This window comes from Dendropsophus ebraccatus, chromosome 9, assembly GCF_027789765.1.
Source record: "Dendropsophus ebraccatus isolate aDenEbr1 chromosome 9, aDenEbr1.pat, whole genome shotgun sequence".
Lineage (NCBI taxonomy): Eukaryota > Metazoa > Chordata > Amphibia > Anura > Hylidae > Dendropsophus > Dendropsophus ebraccatus.
Genome location: NC_091462.1, coordinates 7,728,538 through 7,748,727, shown reverse-complemented (window position 1 = coordinate 7,748,727; position 20,190 = coordinate 7,728,538). Strand labels below are relative to the sequence as shown.

Here is a 20,190-nt window from a genome sequence, read left to right as displayed (position 1 = left end):
TCCTCCTACTCTGCCTTCATTACCTGAATTACCTGCACCTGTTTGATCTTGTTACACCTGTCCACACACTTAATCAGAACCCACCCTCTCCACCATGGCCAAGACCAAACTGCTGTCTAAGGATACCAGGGACAAAATTGTAGACCTGCACAGGGTTGGGATGGGCTACTGGACAATAGGCAAGCAGGTTGGCGAGAATGCAACAACTGCTGGCGCAATTATTAGAAGATGGAAGGAACACAAGATGACTGTAAATCTTCCTTGGTCTGGGGCTCCTTGGTCTTGGGATCTCGCCTTGTGGGTTAAGGACGATTCAGACCACAACAACTGATCTCCAAAATCTTTGGAGGGAGCTGAAACTCAATGTTGCCCCCCAGTGACAGCCCTGAAACCTGAAAGATGTAGAGAAGATGTGTATGGAGGAGGGGGACATAAATCCTGCTGCAGCGTCTGCAAACCTGGTCTGAACCTCCAGGAACCGTCCGACCTCTGTAACTGCAAACAAAGGTTCCTGCACCAAATAGGGACTTCTCTTCTTCTATTGTATCACATCCTTCTTTGTGGTTAGAAAACATGCAAATTGTCCGTGTATCAAACCCTTATTTTTCTCGCTGTTCATCTGTATGGGACGTACAATACACAGTACTATACGCATTATAAATCGGATATTCATACCTTTACACTGGAAAACCACTTTGCTGCCCTCAGACACCTCCAGACTGGACGGAGTGAGGTCAAAGGTTGGAGCTGAGCCTGAGCCGGACATCTGAGGCTGGAGCGCCCCTTTCTGGGATCGGGACAGGACACTTGACTTCTCCCCGCTAGGTCTTTTCCCACGGTGGTAAGTGTCCGGCTGGGGCTGAACCTTCACAGATTTTAAGGTGATGGTGCTGGACGACACCTGAGGAGCCTTCATGTCTCTGGTTGCAGGAGTCTTGGAGATCTCTGCAGCTTCTCCTCCCTCACGACTCCGCTGCCCGGGAAGCTTTGTGGCAGTATCTTCCTTAAGGGATAATTCTGGGCTTTTCTTCAGAGAGATGCTCTTCACTGACTGGCAGGTGGTCAGGGTTGGCTCGTGGACGGTGCTGTGTGCCGGGTGAGGAGTAGCTTTAAGGCAGGTTTCTTTGGTTGTAACGTGAGACGTCTTGGAGTCAGATAAGTTCTTCTTGTTGATGGAGCTAAGTGAAGTCTCCTTTGTGGACACACATGAAGGATTCTTAGAGGATGATCCCAGTCTTTGCACTGCAGATGAGTCCACTGACTGGTGACTATCTGTACAATCACCCACACCAGGCTTTACCGCACCTTTAGGAGCCACCTCCATGGCTGCCGGTGGAGGAACCTTCTGCATGATCTGTGCAGATGTCTTCTCCTTAGGAGTCATTGTTCCTCTCACTGTAGACACTGTAGCTTTGGGGCTGGACTCTATGTTACCTCTATACCTGGAGGCAATGGTGCTCGGCTCTTTGGTGGGCCGGCTTGGGGTCTCTTTTGGAGACAATGCACTATAATGTGAAGCCACTGCAGGAGTCTTTGTATCTGAAGCTTTCTCCTTTACAGACTGGCTTACAGGTTCTTTACCAGGTAAGGACAAGTTAGTCTTTGCATCCAGGATGGAGATGTAATGGGAGACAATGGATGGAGAATCTCTGGTAGAACTTGGGACTTGAGGTTTTGTGTTGGAACTTCTCTTCATTGACTCTTCAGAAAGGAAAGAACCAGGACTATCTGTGTTCACAGGAGGGGACAAATCCTTCCCAAGACTCCCAGGAGACTCAGGAGTCCTGGGACTGGAAAAACGAGATGCTGAGAGTACGGAAGGCCCCGGGGAAACTGAGGACAGAGAAGACACGGATAAAATGAGGACAGGGAAGACACAAATAAGAAGAGGAAAGGGAAGACGCATATAAGAGGAGGACAGGAAAGACACAGTGGAAAGGGAAGACAGAGATAAGAGGAGGACAGGGAACACACAGATAAGAAGAGGACAGGGAAGACACAGATAAGAGGAGGACAGGGAAGACACAGATAAGAGGAGGACAGGGAAGACACAGATAAGAGGAGGACAGGGAAGACACAGATAAGAGGAGAACAGGGAAGACACAGATAAGAGGAGGACAGGGAAGACACAGATAAGAGGAGAACAGGGAAGACACAGATAAGAGGAGGACAGGGAAGACACAGATAAGAGGAGGACAGGGAAGACACAGATAAGAGGAGGACAGGGAAGACACAGATAATAGGAGAACAGGGAAGACACAGATAAGAGGAGGACAGGGAAGACATAGATAAGAGGAGGACAGGAAAGACACAGTGGAAATGGAAGACACAGATAAGAGGAGGACAGGGAAGACACAGATAAGAAGAGGACAGGGAAGACACAGATAAGAGGAGGACAGAGAAGACACAGCTAAGAGGAGGACAGGGAAGACACAGATAAGAAGAGGACAGGGAAGACACAGAGGACAGGGAAGACACAGAGGACAGGGAAGACACAGAGGACAGGGAAGACACAGATAAGAAGAGGACATGGAAGACACAGATAAGAAGAGGACAGGGAAGACACAGATAAGAGAAGGGCAAGGAAGACACAGATAAGAAGAGGACATGGAAGACACAGATAAGAAGAGGACAGGGAAGACACAGATAAGAGAAGGGCAAGGAAGACACAGATAAGAAGAGGACAGGGAAGACACAGATAAGAGAAGGGCAAGGAAGACACAGATAAGAAGAGGACAGGGAAGACACAGATAAGAGAAGGGCAAGGAAGACACAGATAAGAAGAGGACAGGGAAGACACAGATAAGAGGAGGACAGGGAAGACAGAGAATAGGGAAGACACAGTGGAAAGAGAAGACACAGTGGAAAGGGAAGAGACAGATAAGAAGAGGACAGGGAAGAGACAGATAAGAAGAGGACAGGGAAGACACAGAGGACAGGGAAGACACAGATAAGAGGAGGACAGGGAAGACACAGATAAGAGGACAGGAAAGACACAGACAATAAGAAAACAGGGAAGACACAGAGGACAGGAAAGACACAGATAAGAGGAGGACAGGGAAGAGACAGAGGACATGGAAGACACAGATAAGAGGAGGACAGGGAAGAGACAGAGGACATGGAAGACACAGATAAGAGGAGGACAGGGAAAAGACAGAGGACAGGGAAGACACAGTGGAAAGGGAGGAAACAGATAAGAAGAGGACAGGGAAGAGACAGATAAGAAGAGGACACTAGCACTAGCGCTTGTTCAACTTGCGGTGCTCCCAATGATTTCCATAAGAAGAGATAAACACAGGGAAGACACAGAGGACAGTGAAGACACAGAGGACAGGGAAGACAGAGGACAGGGAAGACAAAGGACAGGGAAGACACAGATAAGAAGAGGGCATCCCTGTAGAAAGACACAGACACAGAAAGACACAGTAGAAAGGGAAGACAGATAAAAAGAGGATAAGGAAGACACAACTAAGAAGAGGACAGGGAAGACCCAGAGGGTAGGGAAGACCCAGAGGGCGGGGAAGACACAGAGGGCGGGGAAGACCCAGAGGGCGGGGAAGACCCAGAGGGCGGGGAAGACACAGAGGGCGGGGAAGACACAGAGGGCGGGGAAGACACAGAGGGCGGGGAAGACACAGAGGGCGGGGAAGACACAGAGGGCGGGGAAGACACAGAGGGCGGGGAAGACACAGAGGACAGGGAAGATGTTCTTTTTTTGAGGAATTGAGTTTTTAGGGACATTTTGGACAACCATTTACCACTTTGTACAGGATTTATCTTCTCTGAAACCCTCTGAGTTGCTCCAATACCGTTAGTGGTCACTGGGGCAGTAACCGCCATCTTGTTTTTAGAAATTATAGGGGATCCAAGAACTGTGGAAATTCTAAGAAAAGAAATAGATAATAATATGATACAGTCTGTTACATGATGTACGATTACCCGCCCTCTAATCTACACCTTATACGACAGTCACAATATCAAGGAGGAGTCTGGAGGAGAATGTCAGAGAAGCTAACAATACACAGTGCAGCTAATCTCATCATAGTGACGTCTGGAGCAGATCTGAAGGAAAGCATGGAGGGAATGACTTGAACACTAAAGGCTTTTTTACACTAAACCATTATTGGCCGTACTTGCCGTCCAATAATCGTTCAGTGTAATAGCGCACGTTAAAAGACCATGATCAGCTGATATGCACAATGTTTCAATGTGTTGAAACAGCCTGATCATGACAGGAGCGGTAGACCACTGCTGACTTCGATGAGCCATCCAGACGATCTAAGGATCCTCCGGGCAGCCCCTCCCACTCCGGGCAGCCCCTCCCACGGAGAACGAGGAGGAAGCAAACTATGACTTCAATATCACGCCATGAAACACGTCCTTAATCCTCAAATATCAAAGGCTAAATGTAAATGTAGGCTACAATGCAGCCAAGTAATCATAGCTGTGTCCCACTGGAGCAAAGCTGCAGGGTAAAGCATATAGATTCACAGTGATGACGGATTACTACGGAACATTCTATCAGGCTGATCATTCTAATCATTCTGATCAGGCCTTAGTCCCACTGTGGTGACCTACAAGATAGCAGCTGTAATGTCACATGATTTACTTACCCATCAGTCCTATCACCTCCTGTAAGAGAAAAGAAAAATCATCAATCAAATCACATTACAATGTTGGCCAATGACTAACATCGTATTATACTTCACCCCATTCTAACTAGTGGGATACCTATGTAACAATATAGCGGGAGGATGGATTGTACTAAAGGCAAAAAAGAACAAATCTTTATTTGCCTGAGGGCTCCTGGTCCCCACTGCTCACTATTGTCCCCTGGTTCTGTCCCCACAGGAACTATGCGCTCAGCTAGTCACTGTCCGTAAAAGAGAACGGCCAATGGTTCCATACACAAAGCAGTGTGTCCGAGGCGACGTCAGAGTCACTGAGCTGCGTCCACATGGCAGTATTACTTATATAGAGGGAACAACCAGAGGACAGGGACCTCCATTACTTACCCTGAACAATCAGCTCTGCAGACACCGCACTGCTACCGCAACTATTCATCACAGAACAGGTATAAACCCCGCCATCTGCTTTACATGCTCCCCGAATCTCCAAGTAGTAAACCCCGGACTTGTCATACATGTTATACCGCTCTCCGCTCTGCACCTCAGAACCGTCCTGCACATGGATGAAACAATGGAACAACATCCTTCATTCATTCATTGTTACTTACTTAATCTGGTCTATGCACACAGTAGGTCATACTCACAGTCACATCCCAAGCTGCTGTTACCTTCTGTCTTACACTCCAGTGCTGATGGGGAGGTATTGTGTGCTGCACTGAGGCATTCGGTGATGCTGGAGAGGTATTGTGTGCTGCACTGAGGCATTCGGTGATGCTGGAGAGGTATTGTGTGCTGCACTGAGACATTTGGTGATGCTGGAGAGGTATTATGTGCTGCACTGAGGCATTTGGTGATGCTGGAGAGGTATTGTGTGCTGCACTGAGGCATTCGGTGATGCTGGAGAGGTATTGTATGCTGCACTGAGGCATGTGGTGATGCTGGAGAGGTATTATGTGCTGCACTGAGGCATGTGGTGATGCTGGAGAGGTATTGTATGCTGCACTGAGGCATTGGGTGATGCTGGAGAGGTATTGTGTGCTGCACTGAGGCATGTGGTGATGCTGGAGAGGTATTATGTGCTGCACTGAGGCATTCGGTGATGCTGGAGAGGTATTATGTGCTGCACTGAGGCATGTGGTGATGCTGGAGAGGTATTATGTGCTGCACTGAGACATTTGGTGATGCTGGAGAGGTATTGTGTGCTGCACTGAGGCATTCGGAGAGGCTGGAGAGGTATTATGTGCTGCACTGAGGCATTTGGTGATGCTGGAGAGGTATTGTGTGCTGCACTGAGGCATTCGGTGATGCTGGAGAGGTATTATGTGCTGCACAGTACTGTTTATTTGATGGTATTTGGTTGGTGATGTTAAAGATGAGGCATGCTCTGTGTCTGGGGTTGGATGATGATGATGATGATGTTGATGAAATTAGGGTGATGTTAGAGATGAGGCATGCTCTGTGTCTGGGGTTGGATGATGATGATGATGATGATGTTGATGATGAAATTAGGGTGATGTTAGAGATGAGGCATGCTCTGTGTCTGGGGTTGGATGATGATGAGGAGGAGCAGGTCTGGTTGATCTTGGGGATGAGGCCATGCTCTGTGTCTCGGGTTGGATAATGATGATGAGGTTAGGGTGATGCTCAGTGTCTGGGGTTGGATGATGATGATGATGATGATGAGGTCTGGGTGATGTTAGGGATGAGGCCGTGCTCAGTGTATGGGGTTGGATGATGATGATAAGGTCTGGGTGATGTTGGGGATGAGGCCGTGCTCAGTGTCTGGGGTTGGATGATGATGATAAGGTCTGGGTGATGTTGGGGATGAGGCCGTGCTCAGTGTCTGGGGTTGGATGATGATGATAAGGTCTGGGTGATGTTGGGGATGAGGCTATGCTCAGTGTCTCGGGTTGGATAATGATGATGAGGTTAGGGTGATGCTCAGTGTCTGGGGTTGGATAATGATGATGAGGTCTGGGTGATGTTGGGGATGAGGCCATGCTCAGTGTCTGGGGTTGATTATTGAAGTCAGAGTCTGGTGTTAGGGGATGGGTCTGGTGAAGAACATAGTTGATGAAGATGAGTTCAGTGTTGGTGGTTTTACACTTTTGGCATTGGGCATGGTGACCTGGTGCCTGCCTGCTGCTACTCGTCCAAAGACACCACAATCTGTATAGAGACCCCAGTCTGTATAGAGACCCCAATCTGTGACACGCTGGATGAACAGATGTGGTTCTGATGCCACTTTTCGGCACAGTATGGAGCTGAACAAAGAAAGTTTCATCTAAAGAACATAATGGGAGTCAGATACCTTTGGACATAGGAAAGAACTGTAACCGCATTGTAGAAACAAGGAGGAGACAAGATGCAGGATAAATAAAAGCCGGGGACATGTGACAATGACAAATGAGCCTTGGAGGAGACATGAAGAGAGCCGCGACGGCAGAAGAAGAAAAATATTATTGTGAACAGAGCGACGCTGCATCTTTAAGAGAGTGTCAGATCTAGTCCAAAAAAAACCTCCGTCTGACAGCTGATGAATGGGGAATAAATCAGATTTCTTTATGTTGGAAGAAGCTCAAAAAGCAGAAAGAAAATTAAAAGAAGATGAGGGCCACACGGGCAATATAGTGACGGGTGAGGGGCTCTCACTGACACCAAAGAGACTGAATACTGAAGATACATGGTGCCCTTACAATATCTATGGCCTTACCTTGCTCCACGTGGCTGTGGGTGGAGGACGCCCGGTTATCTTAAATGAGAATCTTCCGGTCTGACCCTCTTTCACCACAACGCGAGTGGGCTTAGTGACAAACTTAGGGGGGCTCTCTCCCCAAATGCTTGGCCGGTTTTCAATTGGAGGGACAGCGGACGAGCTCCTAAAGAGATATGAGAAAGTGAGGGGCAATGGAGGTGACACCATGATGTATGCTCCAGTCACATCCACAGCTGCAGTCATGTATCTGTTAACTCTTGGGCGGCAGGACCTCACATTTCTAGTTCTGCCTGATCTGATCTGATGCATTGTGTGAGGTGTAGTGCTTTACCAGGTGGCCTGATATAGAAAACAAACTTCATCTCCCACAATGCAGTACAACAAGGTGTAGCTGATGTAATCTGGAGAATGCAGAGTGGGAACTGCAGATCTGGATGTGACTAGAGAACATTATTCTACTGGGGATTAGAGCATAATGTAAAATATACCAGTAGGTGGTGCTGTTAAAGGTGTGTCAATGCAGCTCTGGATGTGACTTGAGTAAGGTGATGCAATGATGATACCAATCACCATTATCATCTACCCCCTGCATCCATCACCTTACCCAGGCCCCTGGCCACATGTAGCCCTATAATGCTTTTCATACACCTTCAATACCTGTTGGCTGAATGCCATTCAGGAGTCTAGGAAATATGGGTGACAACCACTACTAAAGCTGTAATGGTGATCACCCAGCTTTCCCAGATTACTGACTAGTCAGCCTGGGAGACGTGGGTGTAATGTCCCCAGTAGGCGAAATGGCAACAATGGTTGATTCCCAGCTTTCCAAGTAACAGAAAGCAAAAAAGGGGGCGACTTTCCAGGTATATTAGGGGGAAGGTCTCTTTAAGTAAAGCGAACCTCCCGTTTTCCAGCCCACCACACACAGCCTGGATCTGCAGTCCCTGCTGTGCTGAGTTAGATTGTAAGCTCTTCAGCACTATTGTCATTGACTGTTTCTCTAAGTGCCGCTGCCAGGAGGGTTTACCTTGGTAACGTTCCAGCAGGAACCAGTAGATTGTATATGATCCCCCCCCCCCCACTCCCCACATCTGTGAGATTAAATATCCCAGAGCTGCGGCTCTGCCATGCCTGACAGCTCGGCCATCACGGCCATTATACATCTGGCACCGCGCTCAGTACTAATAAGGGGGAAATGTTTATATTGGAAGGTTAAACGCGGCAAGACCAGGCCAAGGGAAATATTAAATCATAGAATCGTCCAGACCCATAAACTATCACCCGGGCCGCTCACCCTGCGCTCCTGGCGCTCGAGAGCAAACTGTACTTGATAGCCGAGCTACCTGAAAAACACAAGAGCGAAAACAGAGATGAGCAAAACACAACAAGATCTGCAGTGTAACATTATAACCTTTATTACACAACACTAAGGGTACTATTACACCAAGCAACTTTCTGACGACTAACAATTAACGATTTCAAACAACCGCTATCGCAAACGACCGGAAATCGTTCGCCCAATTACACGGAACGATAATCGTTACTTATGATCATTCTTGCGGTTGTTTTGTCATCGCTATTGCGTACGTTTCAGCTATGACTTCTTAGTACACCAAACAATGTGTGAACAATTTACAAACGATCAAACAATAAAAATATGTCAGAATTCTATAAAACGACCAACGATTTCTCATTGGTCGTTTAATCATTGTCTGCTATTAGACAAAATTATCATTTAAATCCGAACGATCTAACGATTTTTCGAACTATAATCATGACGTTTAATAGAGCCCTAAGTCCCATGAACTAAGCATCCCTTACAGGGGGGCCCCACTCCCCTGAGGACGCCAGATCACGTTCAGGGTAGTCGCACAGTAAGAATGTTTTTTTATGTGACCTTCTCACAGAACCGAACAGCTGTTATAGTGAACCCCAAAACAAGGCGTCAACAGGGCGGAGCTCATGATACAAGGCGGCTCCCCTGTGGCTGCCAATCTCCAGCAATGCCTGCAGGGCGGTCAGCAGGTCAGACATACTGGGTGTTGTAGCTTTGAAACCGTTGGACAGCGACATGTTAGAGAACAATGATATAAAGGACTGATCAGAGGAGTTCAGTGTGAGCTCAGCGCCATCTACAGGACACAGGTGAGACTTACATCACAGGTATCTGCGGAAAGTTACTAACACTTGTAGGATCGGCAGAGCACACAGGGTGGGAAATAAGAACCCAGCTGCGACGGCTCATTCCGGGGAGACACGTCTGATGTTATGTTACCTACGGGCTGGATCAGGGCTGTGGAGGTTCAGACTCCTGCATTTTATCAGTGTTTATACTCCTGTTTTTCCTATTAGGGGCCTTAGGTTGATAGAACATAAAATATATTGATAAGGAACATTTATAAAATTTAGAAGAATATAAAAAATGTAATTTTGAAAGTTCTTTTTAAAAATTTGATACTTTTTTTTCCGACTCAGACACCAAAGCCCTAAAAAGAATCATCAAAATTTTGGTGCATGCTGATGTATTTTTTAGCCACACTTTAGTTGTCAAGCCCCACCCAAAGCCATTAAGCCACACCCCCTCGTCAAAGGAGCCACAAAAGGTCCTATAATACACCATAAATGTGATGCAAAGTGTATACACCGCTTATTGGCAGAAGTGTTGGAAGAATCCCGGAGCTTCCTCCATAGGGAGTGGCCGTGCACGATTTAGTAAAAATATGAAACATTGTCATGAGAGACGTCGACAAAGAGATGATTCTATGTGTACGGAAACATAAGGTTTAATGGCTTCTTAAATAAAATGTTTTTCATTCATGTCTTGTATGATAGTTGGGGGCGACTTACCCTCCACCATGAGTTCGATGGTCACTTGTCGCACTCCCTCCTCATTGGTGACCTCACACGTATATTTTCCACCATCCTCCGTGGCGACGTCTTTTATAATGAGGCAGAACGTTCCTCTTGAACTCTGCTCCACGGTGCAGCGCCCCCCACTGACGACCGGCTGTCCGCCCCTGTACCATGTGACCTGAGGGTCCGGAAAGCCTCGGACCTGAAAGCAGGATGAGAAGAAGCGGCTCAAGGCACATCTCCAAGACATTATAGGGGAACAAGCAATAGATTTACTGCAGCTCCCGATATCTCTGCTCGGCTTCAATTCACAGGAACTTTTATTATTGTGGAGACTGATAATTAACACTTTTCTGTCTATTCCATTTATCTAATCCGCCATTACACATCCAGAAACTGTGGGATGAGGGTAGAGAGACTGGAAAGTTTTACCTATTTAGAATTTACACAAAATCCCCTGTAGATGGCGCAATCTATCTATATATAAAAAAGAGCAACTGCAACTGGAGCAAAGAACACTGCGGAGCAGAGCTACAATACAGGAATCACCTGAGCAACAGTGAGTGCAGCTCTGGAGTATAATACAGGATGTAACTCAGGATCAGTAATATAATGTATATACACAGTGACCCACCAAGCAGAATAGTGAGTGCAGCTCTGGGGTATACTACAGGATGTAACTCAGGATCAGTAATGTAATGTATGTACACAGTGACCCCACCAGCAGAATAGTGAGTGCAGCTCTGGAGTATAATAAAGAATGTAACTCAGGATCAGCACAGGATCAGTAATGTAATGTATGTACACAGTGACTTGACCAGCAGAATAGTGAGTGCAGCTCTGGAGTATAATAAAGGATGTAACTCAGGATCAGCACAGGATCAGTAATGTAATGTATGTACACAGTGACTTGACCAGCAGAATAGTGAGTGCAGCTCTGGAGTATAATAAAGGATGTAACTCAGGATCAGCACAGGATCAGTAATGTAATGTATGTACACAGTGACTTGACCAGCAGAATAGTGAGTGCAGCTCTGGAGTATAATAAAGGATGTAACTCAGGATCAGCACAGGATCAGTAATGTAATGTATGTACACAGTGACTTGACCAGCAGAATAGTGAGTGCAGCTCTGGAGTATAATAAAGGATGTAACTCAGGATCAGCACAGGATCAGTAATGTAATGTATGTACACAGTGACTTGACCAGCAGAATAGCACTTGACACCGGCAGGTTACACAGACAGATCGCCCTGCTCTCAGTAAGAAGTTACTGAAGGGTTAATATTGTGTATGATGTCAATCATCCCTGTGTTTAGCTTATGACCCGATTCATGCCTGAGGCCGCTGACAGTGCCAGGTTCAGCCCAAGGTGCCCTCCAATCCACCCTACTGAGACTGTACACAGTATTGTTTGGCTATAAGCAGTGACCCGGCTGCGGTGGCTTCCTGACCAGCAGGGAGAGACTGTTTCCTCCCGGTACTATCAGTGGTTCCCAGGAACACAGGACAAGGCCCGGGCACAGGAGGACATGTGTGTTTATTACAGTCTCTCTGATACAGTGAATGGACCAGCTTCCCAGGTACTCAAAAAAACTCAGTTAGTATGTCAACCTGGACGGTCAAATATTGTGCGAGGTACCGTATGTACTCTGTATGGCAGAGATTTCTGACAGTAGTACTTGGGTAATGCACAGTGGTTTTATTTGGGCACCGTTTGGCAGTATTACCTGGAATGATATATGATATAGTACTGGAATCTCCACACTGTTAATGGAGGATCTTATAGCAGAAATACACATAATATGGCAGCATTATTTTGGCACTGGTTGGCAATATAATTTGGTTCTTTATAGTGGTTTCATTTGTCCCCTATATACATAATCGGGTTCTGCATGCCATGTGGCTATTATCTAAATTCTGTATGGCAGTGTTATTTAGTCATAGAATGGCAGTATTATGTGAGAGCTATATGGCACTAGTATTTCTGCACTTGTTACAGGGCATTTTTATAAATATAGCGTATAGTGTTGTATGGCAGAATTATTTGGGTACTATATAGTGGTTTTATTTGGCCCCTGTACAGGGAAATCATTTGGGTACTGCATGGCGGGATTATATGAACTCAGTGACAGTATTAATTAGTCATAGAATGGCACAATATGGCACTAGTATTTCTAAACCGGTTATTGGACATTTTATAGTATAAATATACATATGGCGGTATTAGTTGAGCCCCATATGGCAACATTATTTGGGTACTGGGTGGGGATATTATATAGGTAAAGTTGGTGGTTATATTTGGCCTCTATATGGAGAAATTCTTCGGGTAAGGTATAGCCATATACTGTAATTTGATCTCTGTAGGTCTGTTTTTTTAGGGGGGACACCAAGTAGCGATATAACTTGAGTATTCTATAATGGTATCATTTTATAGTGGTATTATTTTGTCACAGTATGGTGGTATTATTTTGTCACAGTAAGCAGTAGCGGATTATAATAGGTCCTTTTTGGGAGGTAGCCCGGGGCCCTGAGTTCCTGGGGGCCCATGGTCACCCAAACAGACTTATACTTTCAGTGGAGTATTGTCCCTGCCTACAGTTCTGCCATATTTAGCAAAAAAAAATTATGCTTTTTTACCACGATTTTGCACAAATCAGGGCAGAAAAATATTAACTATCCTGTACTACGAACACCCTGCTAGTGCTACCATATGTATAGTAGGGTGGGGGGCCCAGGAAAACTTAGCCTGGGGCCTATAGTAAAGTTAATCCCCCACTTACAGTAAGGTTGTCACAGTATGGTGGTATTATTTTGTCACAGTATGGTTGTCAAAGTATGGTGGTATTATTTTGTCACAATATGGTGGTATTATTTTGTCACAGTATGTTGGTATTATTTTGTCACTGTATGGTGGTATTATTTTGTCACAGTATGTTGGTATTATTTTGTCACAATATGGTGGTATTATTTTGTCACAGTATGTTGGTATTATTTTGTCACTGTATGTTGGTATTATTTTGTCACAATATGGTGGTATTATTTTGTCACAGTATGTTGGTATTATTTTGTCACTGTATGGTGGTATTATTTTGTCACTGTATGGTGGTATTATTTTGTCACAGTATGGTGGTACTATTTTGTCCCAGTACAGGGATATTATTTGATTACTGCGCCAGTATTACGGCATTTGGCAGTCTACACTAGAAATAGGTGCCGATTTACAAATTATTCAGGTTCTGCGAAAAGGCGGGTGACAGCGCACAGACACAGTAATGGGAGTTATCAGTAGTCGTCACCTCTCAGAACACTGCATCGGTGAAATGTAACATGTGACGCCACTGACATCATTCTTTATACAGACGGTTCCTATCCCCATCCTTCACCCTCGGTCGCTGCCTCGTTCACAGAAATTTCCCCTCGGAAAGAAATTTCTGAGTAAATCTTCTGTCTAGCCATTTGCATATCTGCCGAATGGAGGACGCCAAGAAAACCGTAATATTTCTATACAATGTGAAAGGTCCACAGACGCACAGCTGCTCGTAGTTCACACAAGAATGTGCCCCCTCCCCGAAAAACTGGCAGCAATACAGGCGTCACTCACTTGTATGAGGCCAAAGAGATGCCAGTGTATGACTGACAGCTCCCTGCCCTGGAATCAGCTCCAATATCACCACAGGTATAAAGGATAGTCTCATGGATTGCATTCACTGCCCATCTGTTCCCACCACAACTCCAGCTTTGCACTTATAGCTGGATCTATAGCTATGCTCATCCTGAGCTTTCTGGTTCATGAGCAAAATGCCAAAGCTCCGATACAGAGTGACACCTATATTGGGAACACATGAGAAGAAATGGGGCAGGAGGAAGAACATAAATCTGGATGTTTCCGACTAATTTACTGTATATGGCATATGGAATTCTGGCTACTAGCCCATATAGCAGCAGGGGGTTCCTGGGATCATCTTCTGGGGGTCTCAGTTCAGCTCTTGGGGTGCACAGCAGCAGGTGATCCCCTTTATAAGTCTATTATATTATAAAATGTTTCTCGAAGACCTATGGTATACCGCTACAGAGCAGAGAGGCTGTAGATTGTCAGATCATTAGGTTACACAGTAATTTCGCCCCCCTCCCCCCATGTATATACCTCTACAGAGCAGAGATGCTGTAGATTGTCAGCTCTTGGGGTGCACAGCAGCAGATGACCCCCTTTATAGGTCTATTATATTATATAACGCTGCTCGTAGATCTATCACTTTATAAGGTGACGGGTGATAAATCCTCGCACATTCCTGGACGATGGCTGCAGCCCCAAGTAACGTTCTTACTTAATATCTGGAAAGTTGGAGTCCGGACAGTAGGCAGGATTTCCAGTCATTACGCAATGCCAGGTCAGCCGGCAGACGAAGAGTGAAGTTGGCCGATGGCGCAGATTGTGATGGCCAAAGAGAACGTCTCATATATCACGTCATCATATGAAGATTTAACCTGCTTAGCACAGAGAAGACGCAGTGCCAGAAACCCTTAGAGTTACAGTATAAAAGCTGCCTATAGATAAGCCACAGTGATATATAGCAAACGTTTTCTAATCTGGTGTCTGATAATCCAGCACAGTCCTGCAATGTCATGTGGAGCAAAATATGGAGAACAGCAGCGACAAGACGACTCCATTAACTATATAGTGACATCATTATCTCTCTGATAATCCAGAATATCTGATAATTCAACAACTTTGACTACAGGAATGCTACAGTACTATATAGTTTATCTGTAACTCAGTAATGGGAAAACTGCTGCATAATGTAGAGCACCCCCATGAGGGCCTAGGCAGCTCTGTATAAGCTAGCACTACCTTCAATTCCCCTACATGTTAAGAAACTACAATGGGGAAAATAAGTATATTATACGCTGCTAATATTACACGTTCTCCCACCTACACAGAACGGGGGGGGGGGGGTAATATTTCTGGTCAGTAACTTCACCTGCAAGACAGAATCTATAGAAGATTCCAGATAATCACATTGTAGGATTTATATACTATTATTCTGCATTTTATTTAATAAAATAAGGATTTGATACAATAGAAGAAGAGAAGTTCCTATTTGGTCTAGAAACCTTTGTTTGCAGTTACAAAGATGGACGTTTCCTGGAGGTCTTGACCAGGTTTGCAGGGATTGGGTCCCCCTCCTCCATACACATCTTCTCTACATCTTTCAGGTCTCCTCCTCAGTTGTCCTGGCTGTGTGTTTCCTCCTCAGTTGTCCCGGCTCTGGGTTTTCTCCTTAGTTGTCCTGGCTGTCGGTTTCCTCCTTAGTCTTTATGTGTGTTTCCTCCTTAGTTGTCCCGGCTGTGTGTTTCCTCCTTAGTTGTCCCGGCTGTGTGTTTCCTCCTTAGTTGTCCCGGCTGTGGGTTTCCTCCTTAGTTGTCCCGGCTGTGGGTTTCCCCCTTAGTTGTCCCGGCTGTGGGTTTCCCCCTTAGTTGTCCCGGCTGTGGGTCTCCTCCTTAGTTGTCCCGGCTGTGGGTCTCCTCCGTAGTTGTCCCGGCTGTGGGTTTCCTCCTTAGTTGTCCCGGCTGTGGGTTTCCTCCTTAGTTGTCCCGGCTGTGTGTTTCCTCCTTAGTTGTCCCGGCTGTGTGTTTCCTCCTTAGTTGTCCCGGCTGTGGGTTTCCCCCTTAGTTGTCCCGGCTGTGGGTTTCCCCCTTAGTTGTCCCGGCTGTGGGTCTCCTCCTTAGTTGTCCCGGCTGTGGGTCTCCTCCGTAGTTGTCCCGGCTGTGGGTTTCCTCCTTAGTTGTCCCGGCTGTGGGTTTCCTCCTTAGTTGTCCCGGCTGTGGGTTTCCTCCTTAGTTGTCCCGGCTCTGTTTTTCCTCCTTAGTTGTCCCGGCTGTGGGTCTCCTCCGTAGTTGTCCAGGCTTTGGGTCTCCTCCTTAGTTGTCCCGGCTCTGTGTTTCCTCCTTAGTTGTCCCGCCTGTGTGTTTCCTCCTTAGTTGTCCCGGCTGTGTGTTTCCTCCTTAGTTGTCCCGGCTGTGTGTTTCCTCCGTAGTTGTCCAGGCTGTGGGTCTCCTCCTTAGTCTTTATGTGGGTTTCCTCCTTAGTTGTCCCGGCTGTGTGTTTCCTCCTTAGTTGTCCCGGCTGTGTGTTTCCTCCTTAGTTGTCCCGGCTGTGGGTTTCCTCCTTAGTTGTCCCAGCTGTGTTTTTCCTCCTTAGTTGTCCCGGCTGTGTGTTTCCTCCTTAGTTGTCCCAGCTGTGTGTTTCCTCCTTAGTTGTCCCGTCTGTGTGTTTCCTCCTTAGTTGTCCTGGCTGTGTGTTTCCTCCTCAGTTGTCCTGGCTGTGGGTTTCCCCCTTAGGTGTCCCAGCTGTGTGTTTCCTCCTTAGTTGTCCCGGCTGTGTGTTTCCTCCTTAGTTGTCCCGGCTGTGTGTTTCCTCCTTAGTCTTTATGTGTGTTTCCTCCTTAGTTGTCTCGGCTGTGGGTTTCCCCCTTAGTTGTCTCTGCTGTGGGTTTCCTCCTTAGTTGTCCCGGCTGTGGGTTTCCCCCTTAGTTGTCCCGGCTGTGGGTTTCCTCCTTAGTTGTCCCGGCTGTGTGTTTCCTCCTTAGTTGTCCCGGCTGTGGGTTTCCTCCTTAGTTGTCCCGGCTGTGTGTTTCCTCCTTAGTCTTTATGTGTGTTTCCTCCTTAGTTGTCTCGGCTGTGGGTTTCCCCCTTAGTTGTCTCTGCTGTGGGTTTCCTCCTTAGTTGTCCCGGCTGTGGGTTTCCCCCTTAGTTGTCCCGGCTGTGGGTTTCCTCCTTAGTTGTCCCGGCTGTGGGTTTCCTCCTTAGTTGTCCCGGCTGTGGGTTTCCTCCTTAGTTGTCCCGGCTGTGGGTTTCCTCCTTAGTTGTCCCGGCTGTGGGTTTCCTCCTTAGTTGTCCCGGCTGTGGGTTTCCTCCTTAGTTGTCCCGGCTGTGGGTTTCCTCCTTAGTTGTCCCGGCTGTGGGTTTCCTCCTTAGTTGTCCCGGCTGTGGGTTTCCTCCTTAGTTGTCCCGGCTGTGGGTTTCCTCCTTAGTTGTCCCGGCTGTGGGTTTCCTCCTTAGTTGTCCCGGCTGTGGGTTTCCTCCTTAGTTGTCCCGGCTGTGGGTTTCCTCCTTAGTTGTCCCGGCTGTGGGTTTCCTCCTTAGTTGTCCCGGCTGTGGGTTTCCTCCTTAGTTGTCCCGGCTGTGGGTTTCCTCCTTAGTTGTCCCGGCTGTGGGTTTCCTCCTTAGTTGTCCCGGCTGTGGGTTTCCTCCTTAGTTGTTCCGGCTGTGGGTTTCCTCCTTAGTTGTCCCGGCTGTGGGTTTCCTCCTTAGTTGTCCCGGCTGTGGGTTTCCTCCTTAGTTGTCCCGGCTGTGGGTTTCCTCCTTAGTTGTCCCGGCTGTGTGTTTCCTCCTTAGTTGTCCCGGCTGTGTGTTTCCTCCTTAGTTGTCCCGGCTGTGGGTTTCCTCCTTAGTTGTCCCGGCTGTGGGTTTCCTCCTTAGATGTCCCGGCTGTGGGTTTCCTCCTTAGTCTTTATGTGTGTTTCCTCCTTAGTTGTCCCAGCTGTGGGTTTCCTCCTTAGTTGTCCCAGCTGTGTGTTTCCTCCTTAGTTGTCCCGGCTGTGTGTTTCCTCCTTAGTTGTCCCGGCTGTGTGTTTCCTCCTTAGTTGTCCCGGCTGTGGGTTTCCTCCTTAGTTGTCCCGGCTGTGGGTTTCCTCCTTCGTTGTCCCAGCTGTGTGTTTCCTCCTTAGTTGTCCCGGCTGTGGGTTTCCACCTTAGTTGTCCCGGCTGTGGGTTTCCACCTTAGTTGTCCTGGCTTTTGTTTTGGGTCATTGTCAGCTGGAAGACCTGGCCACCACCCATCTTCACTGCTCTTACTGAGGGACAGAGGTTATTGTACCTGGTGACAATGGCAACATCCATATTCCCTTCAACACAGTGCAGTTGTCCTGTCCCCTCGCAGAAAAGCACCCCTCCCCTCAAAGTATGCTTCATGGTGGGGACTGTGTTCTTGGGGTTGCACTCCTCTTTCTTCCACCAAACATAGTAGGTAGAGTTGATACCAAAAAGTAGCATCTTGGTCTCATCCTATACCTCCTCTAAATCATCCAGTTTGTAATTGGTGACGTCGCACGGGCCTGGACATGTGCTGGTGTGAGCAGGGAGACCTTGGTGCCCTGCAGGATAATAATCCAACTTGGTGAATAGTGTTGCTAACACTAATCTATATGATTGACACTCACCCTTTTATTCTTCCATTTTCTAACAATTGCGCCAACAGTTTTTGCCATCTCACCAAACTGCCTATTGCCCTGTAGCCCATCCCAGCCTTGTGCAGGTTTACAGTTTTGTCCCTGGTGTCCTTAGACAGCTCTATGGTCTTGGCCATGGTGGAGAGGCTGGAGTGTGATGTGTGAATGAACAGGTCATTAATATAGAGATGATGAGATGACACAGGTGCAGGTAAAGAGAAACTGACAGCTCTGTGAGAGACAGAAGTCCTGCTGGTCAGTGATCAAATCCTTATTCCATGTAATAAAATGGTGAATAATTATTTATAAATCCTACAATGTGATTATCTGAAATTTTCTATAGATTCTGTCTCTCACAGGTGAAAGCATTTTACATCCCTCTCCATTCTGTGCAGGTGGGAGAACTTGCAATATCAGCAGCGTATCATATACTTATTTTCCCCAGTGTACAAGTCTCAGCAGCCCTAGCCATAGTGTTTTTGTATATAGAGGTCAAAGAATATGTTCTGTCTCCTAATATTATTATAGTGTACAGAACCAGAGGTTAATGATGCCGTTCACCAAATTCTGCCCACTCCAGGATATAATGGGCAGGCGATCCGTCTATTATAACCAGAAAAATCCCCCAATGTTTCCTAACAGCCAGAGAATCAAGCGATCCGGCTGTGATGTGTATCTAGAACTTCATCCAGTCAAATGGCACACAGAGGTCACAGGTCGTACCTTCCCATCAATCCTGGCCGTAGTTCCAAGAGAGACCCGGGTGTTCCTTGGGGGCAGGATAAATGCTGGTGCTGCTCGGGGGAGGAAGGAAGATATATAGGAGCGCTCCCCAGTCACAGGTACCTTAGCGATATTCGGACTTGACACTAACTTCACATCCGCCATGTTTACTGCAGGAGAGAAAGAAAACTTACATTAGTAAATTCTGGGTAAGATGAAGTGTTCCCCAGGATCTTGTCCTGGACCAGGGGCTCTCCCGCTGATCTTTAGCTGCAGTTGGATCAGGACGTGATATAATGGATGGTGACATCATAGCGGCAGATCACAGAGAGCTGCGGAGCACAAAGGGGCCCGGCCGCATTCTTGGACATGAGAACCTCACACCTTCCCCCGACAATAGCGAGAGGCGCGGAGCAGGAATCTCTTCTGCAGATGCCGGGATATGGCAGTGACTACTCATTATACACAGAGCGAGAAGAACAAAAAGCCGGAGCGTTCAGCCAGAAGTCCTGATACCTCTCCAAGTATCCAGAGAGCAAAGACGGGAGCTGCCAGAGAGGAACCTTCTAAAGGAAAAGATGATGAGCGTGCAGAATGAGAACTAGGTATCTACACTGTATCTAAGCCTGTCATCAGTTATACTGTCTGCTGATTGCACCTGCTGCTTGGTTATATCTAAGTTTACAGGATACAATGAAGCATAATAAAGTGAGAGGAGCAGGCGGCTTATGAACTAGTACAGAGTGTGTGTGTGTGTGTGTGTGTGTGTGTGTGTGTGTGTGTATGTATGTATATATATATATATATATATATATATATATATATATATATATATACGCTCTCTACATTTAAGTCCGCCCATACATCACATATGAGCAGGTCAAGGTCATAACCTACAGCTGCTGTAAAACCACATGTCCCAGCATGGTCTGGAGGAGCACATGATGTAACATACAGGTTAAGGTGCCATATTGGTTGTAACATCACTGACTGAAAACCAACCATCTACCTGTCTGTTCTGTGTCACTTTATCATGGGCA

General features: G+C 46.8%; 1 protein-coding gene across 1 annotated transcript in view; it reads right to left on the bottom strand.

Annotated features, from left to right (window-relative positions):
• The window catches only part of MYLK (myosin light chain kinase), a 121,025-nt gene extending 101,705 nt beyond the window's left edge, over positions 1–19,320 (bottom strand). The window contains exons 1-8 of the mRNA XM_069982454.1: positions 19,151–19,320; positions 10,192–10,399; positions 8,639–8,687; positions 7,342–7,507; positions 5,016–5,181; positions 4,614–4,632; positions 3,608–3,883; positions 676–1,784 (exon numbers count right to left, since the gene is read on the bottom strand). Coding sequence (XP_069838555.1) covers positions 676–1,784; positions 3,608–3,883; positions 4,614–4,632; positions 5,016–5,181; positions 7,342–7,507; positions 8,639–8,687; positions 10,192–10,399; positions 19,151–19,315 — 2,158 coding nt within the window. The 5' untranslated portion in view covers positions 19,316–19,320. The remainder of the gene's footprint in view (positions 1–675; positions 1,785–3,607; positions 3,884–4,613; positions 4,633–5,015; positions 5,182–7,341; positions 7,508–8,638; positions 8,688–10,191; positions 10,400–19,150) is intronic.
• Positions 19,321–20,190: the final 870 nt, after the last annotated feature.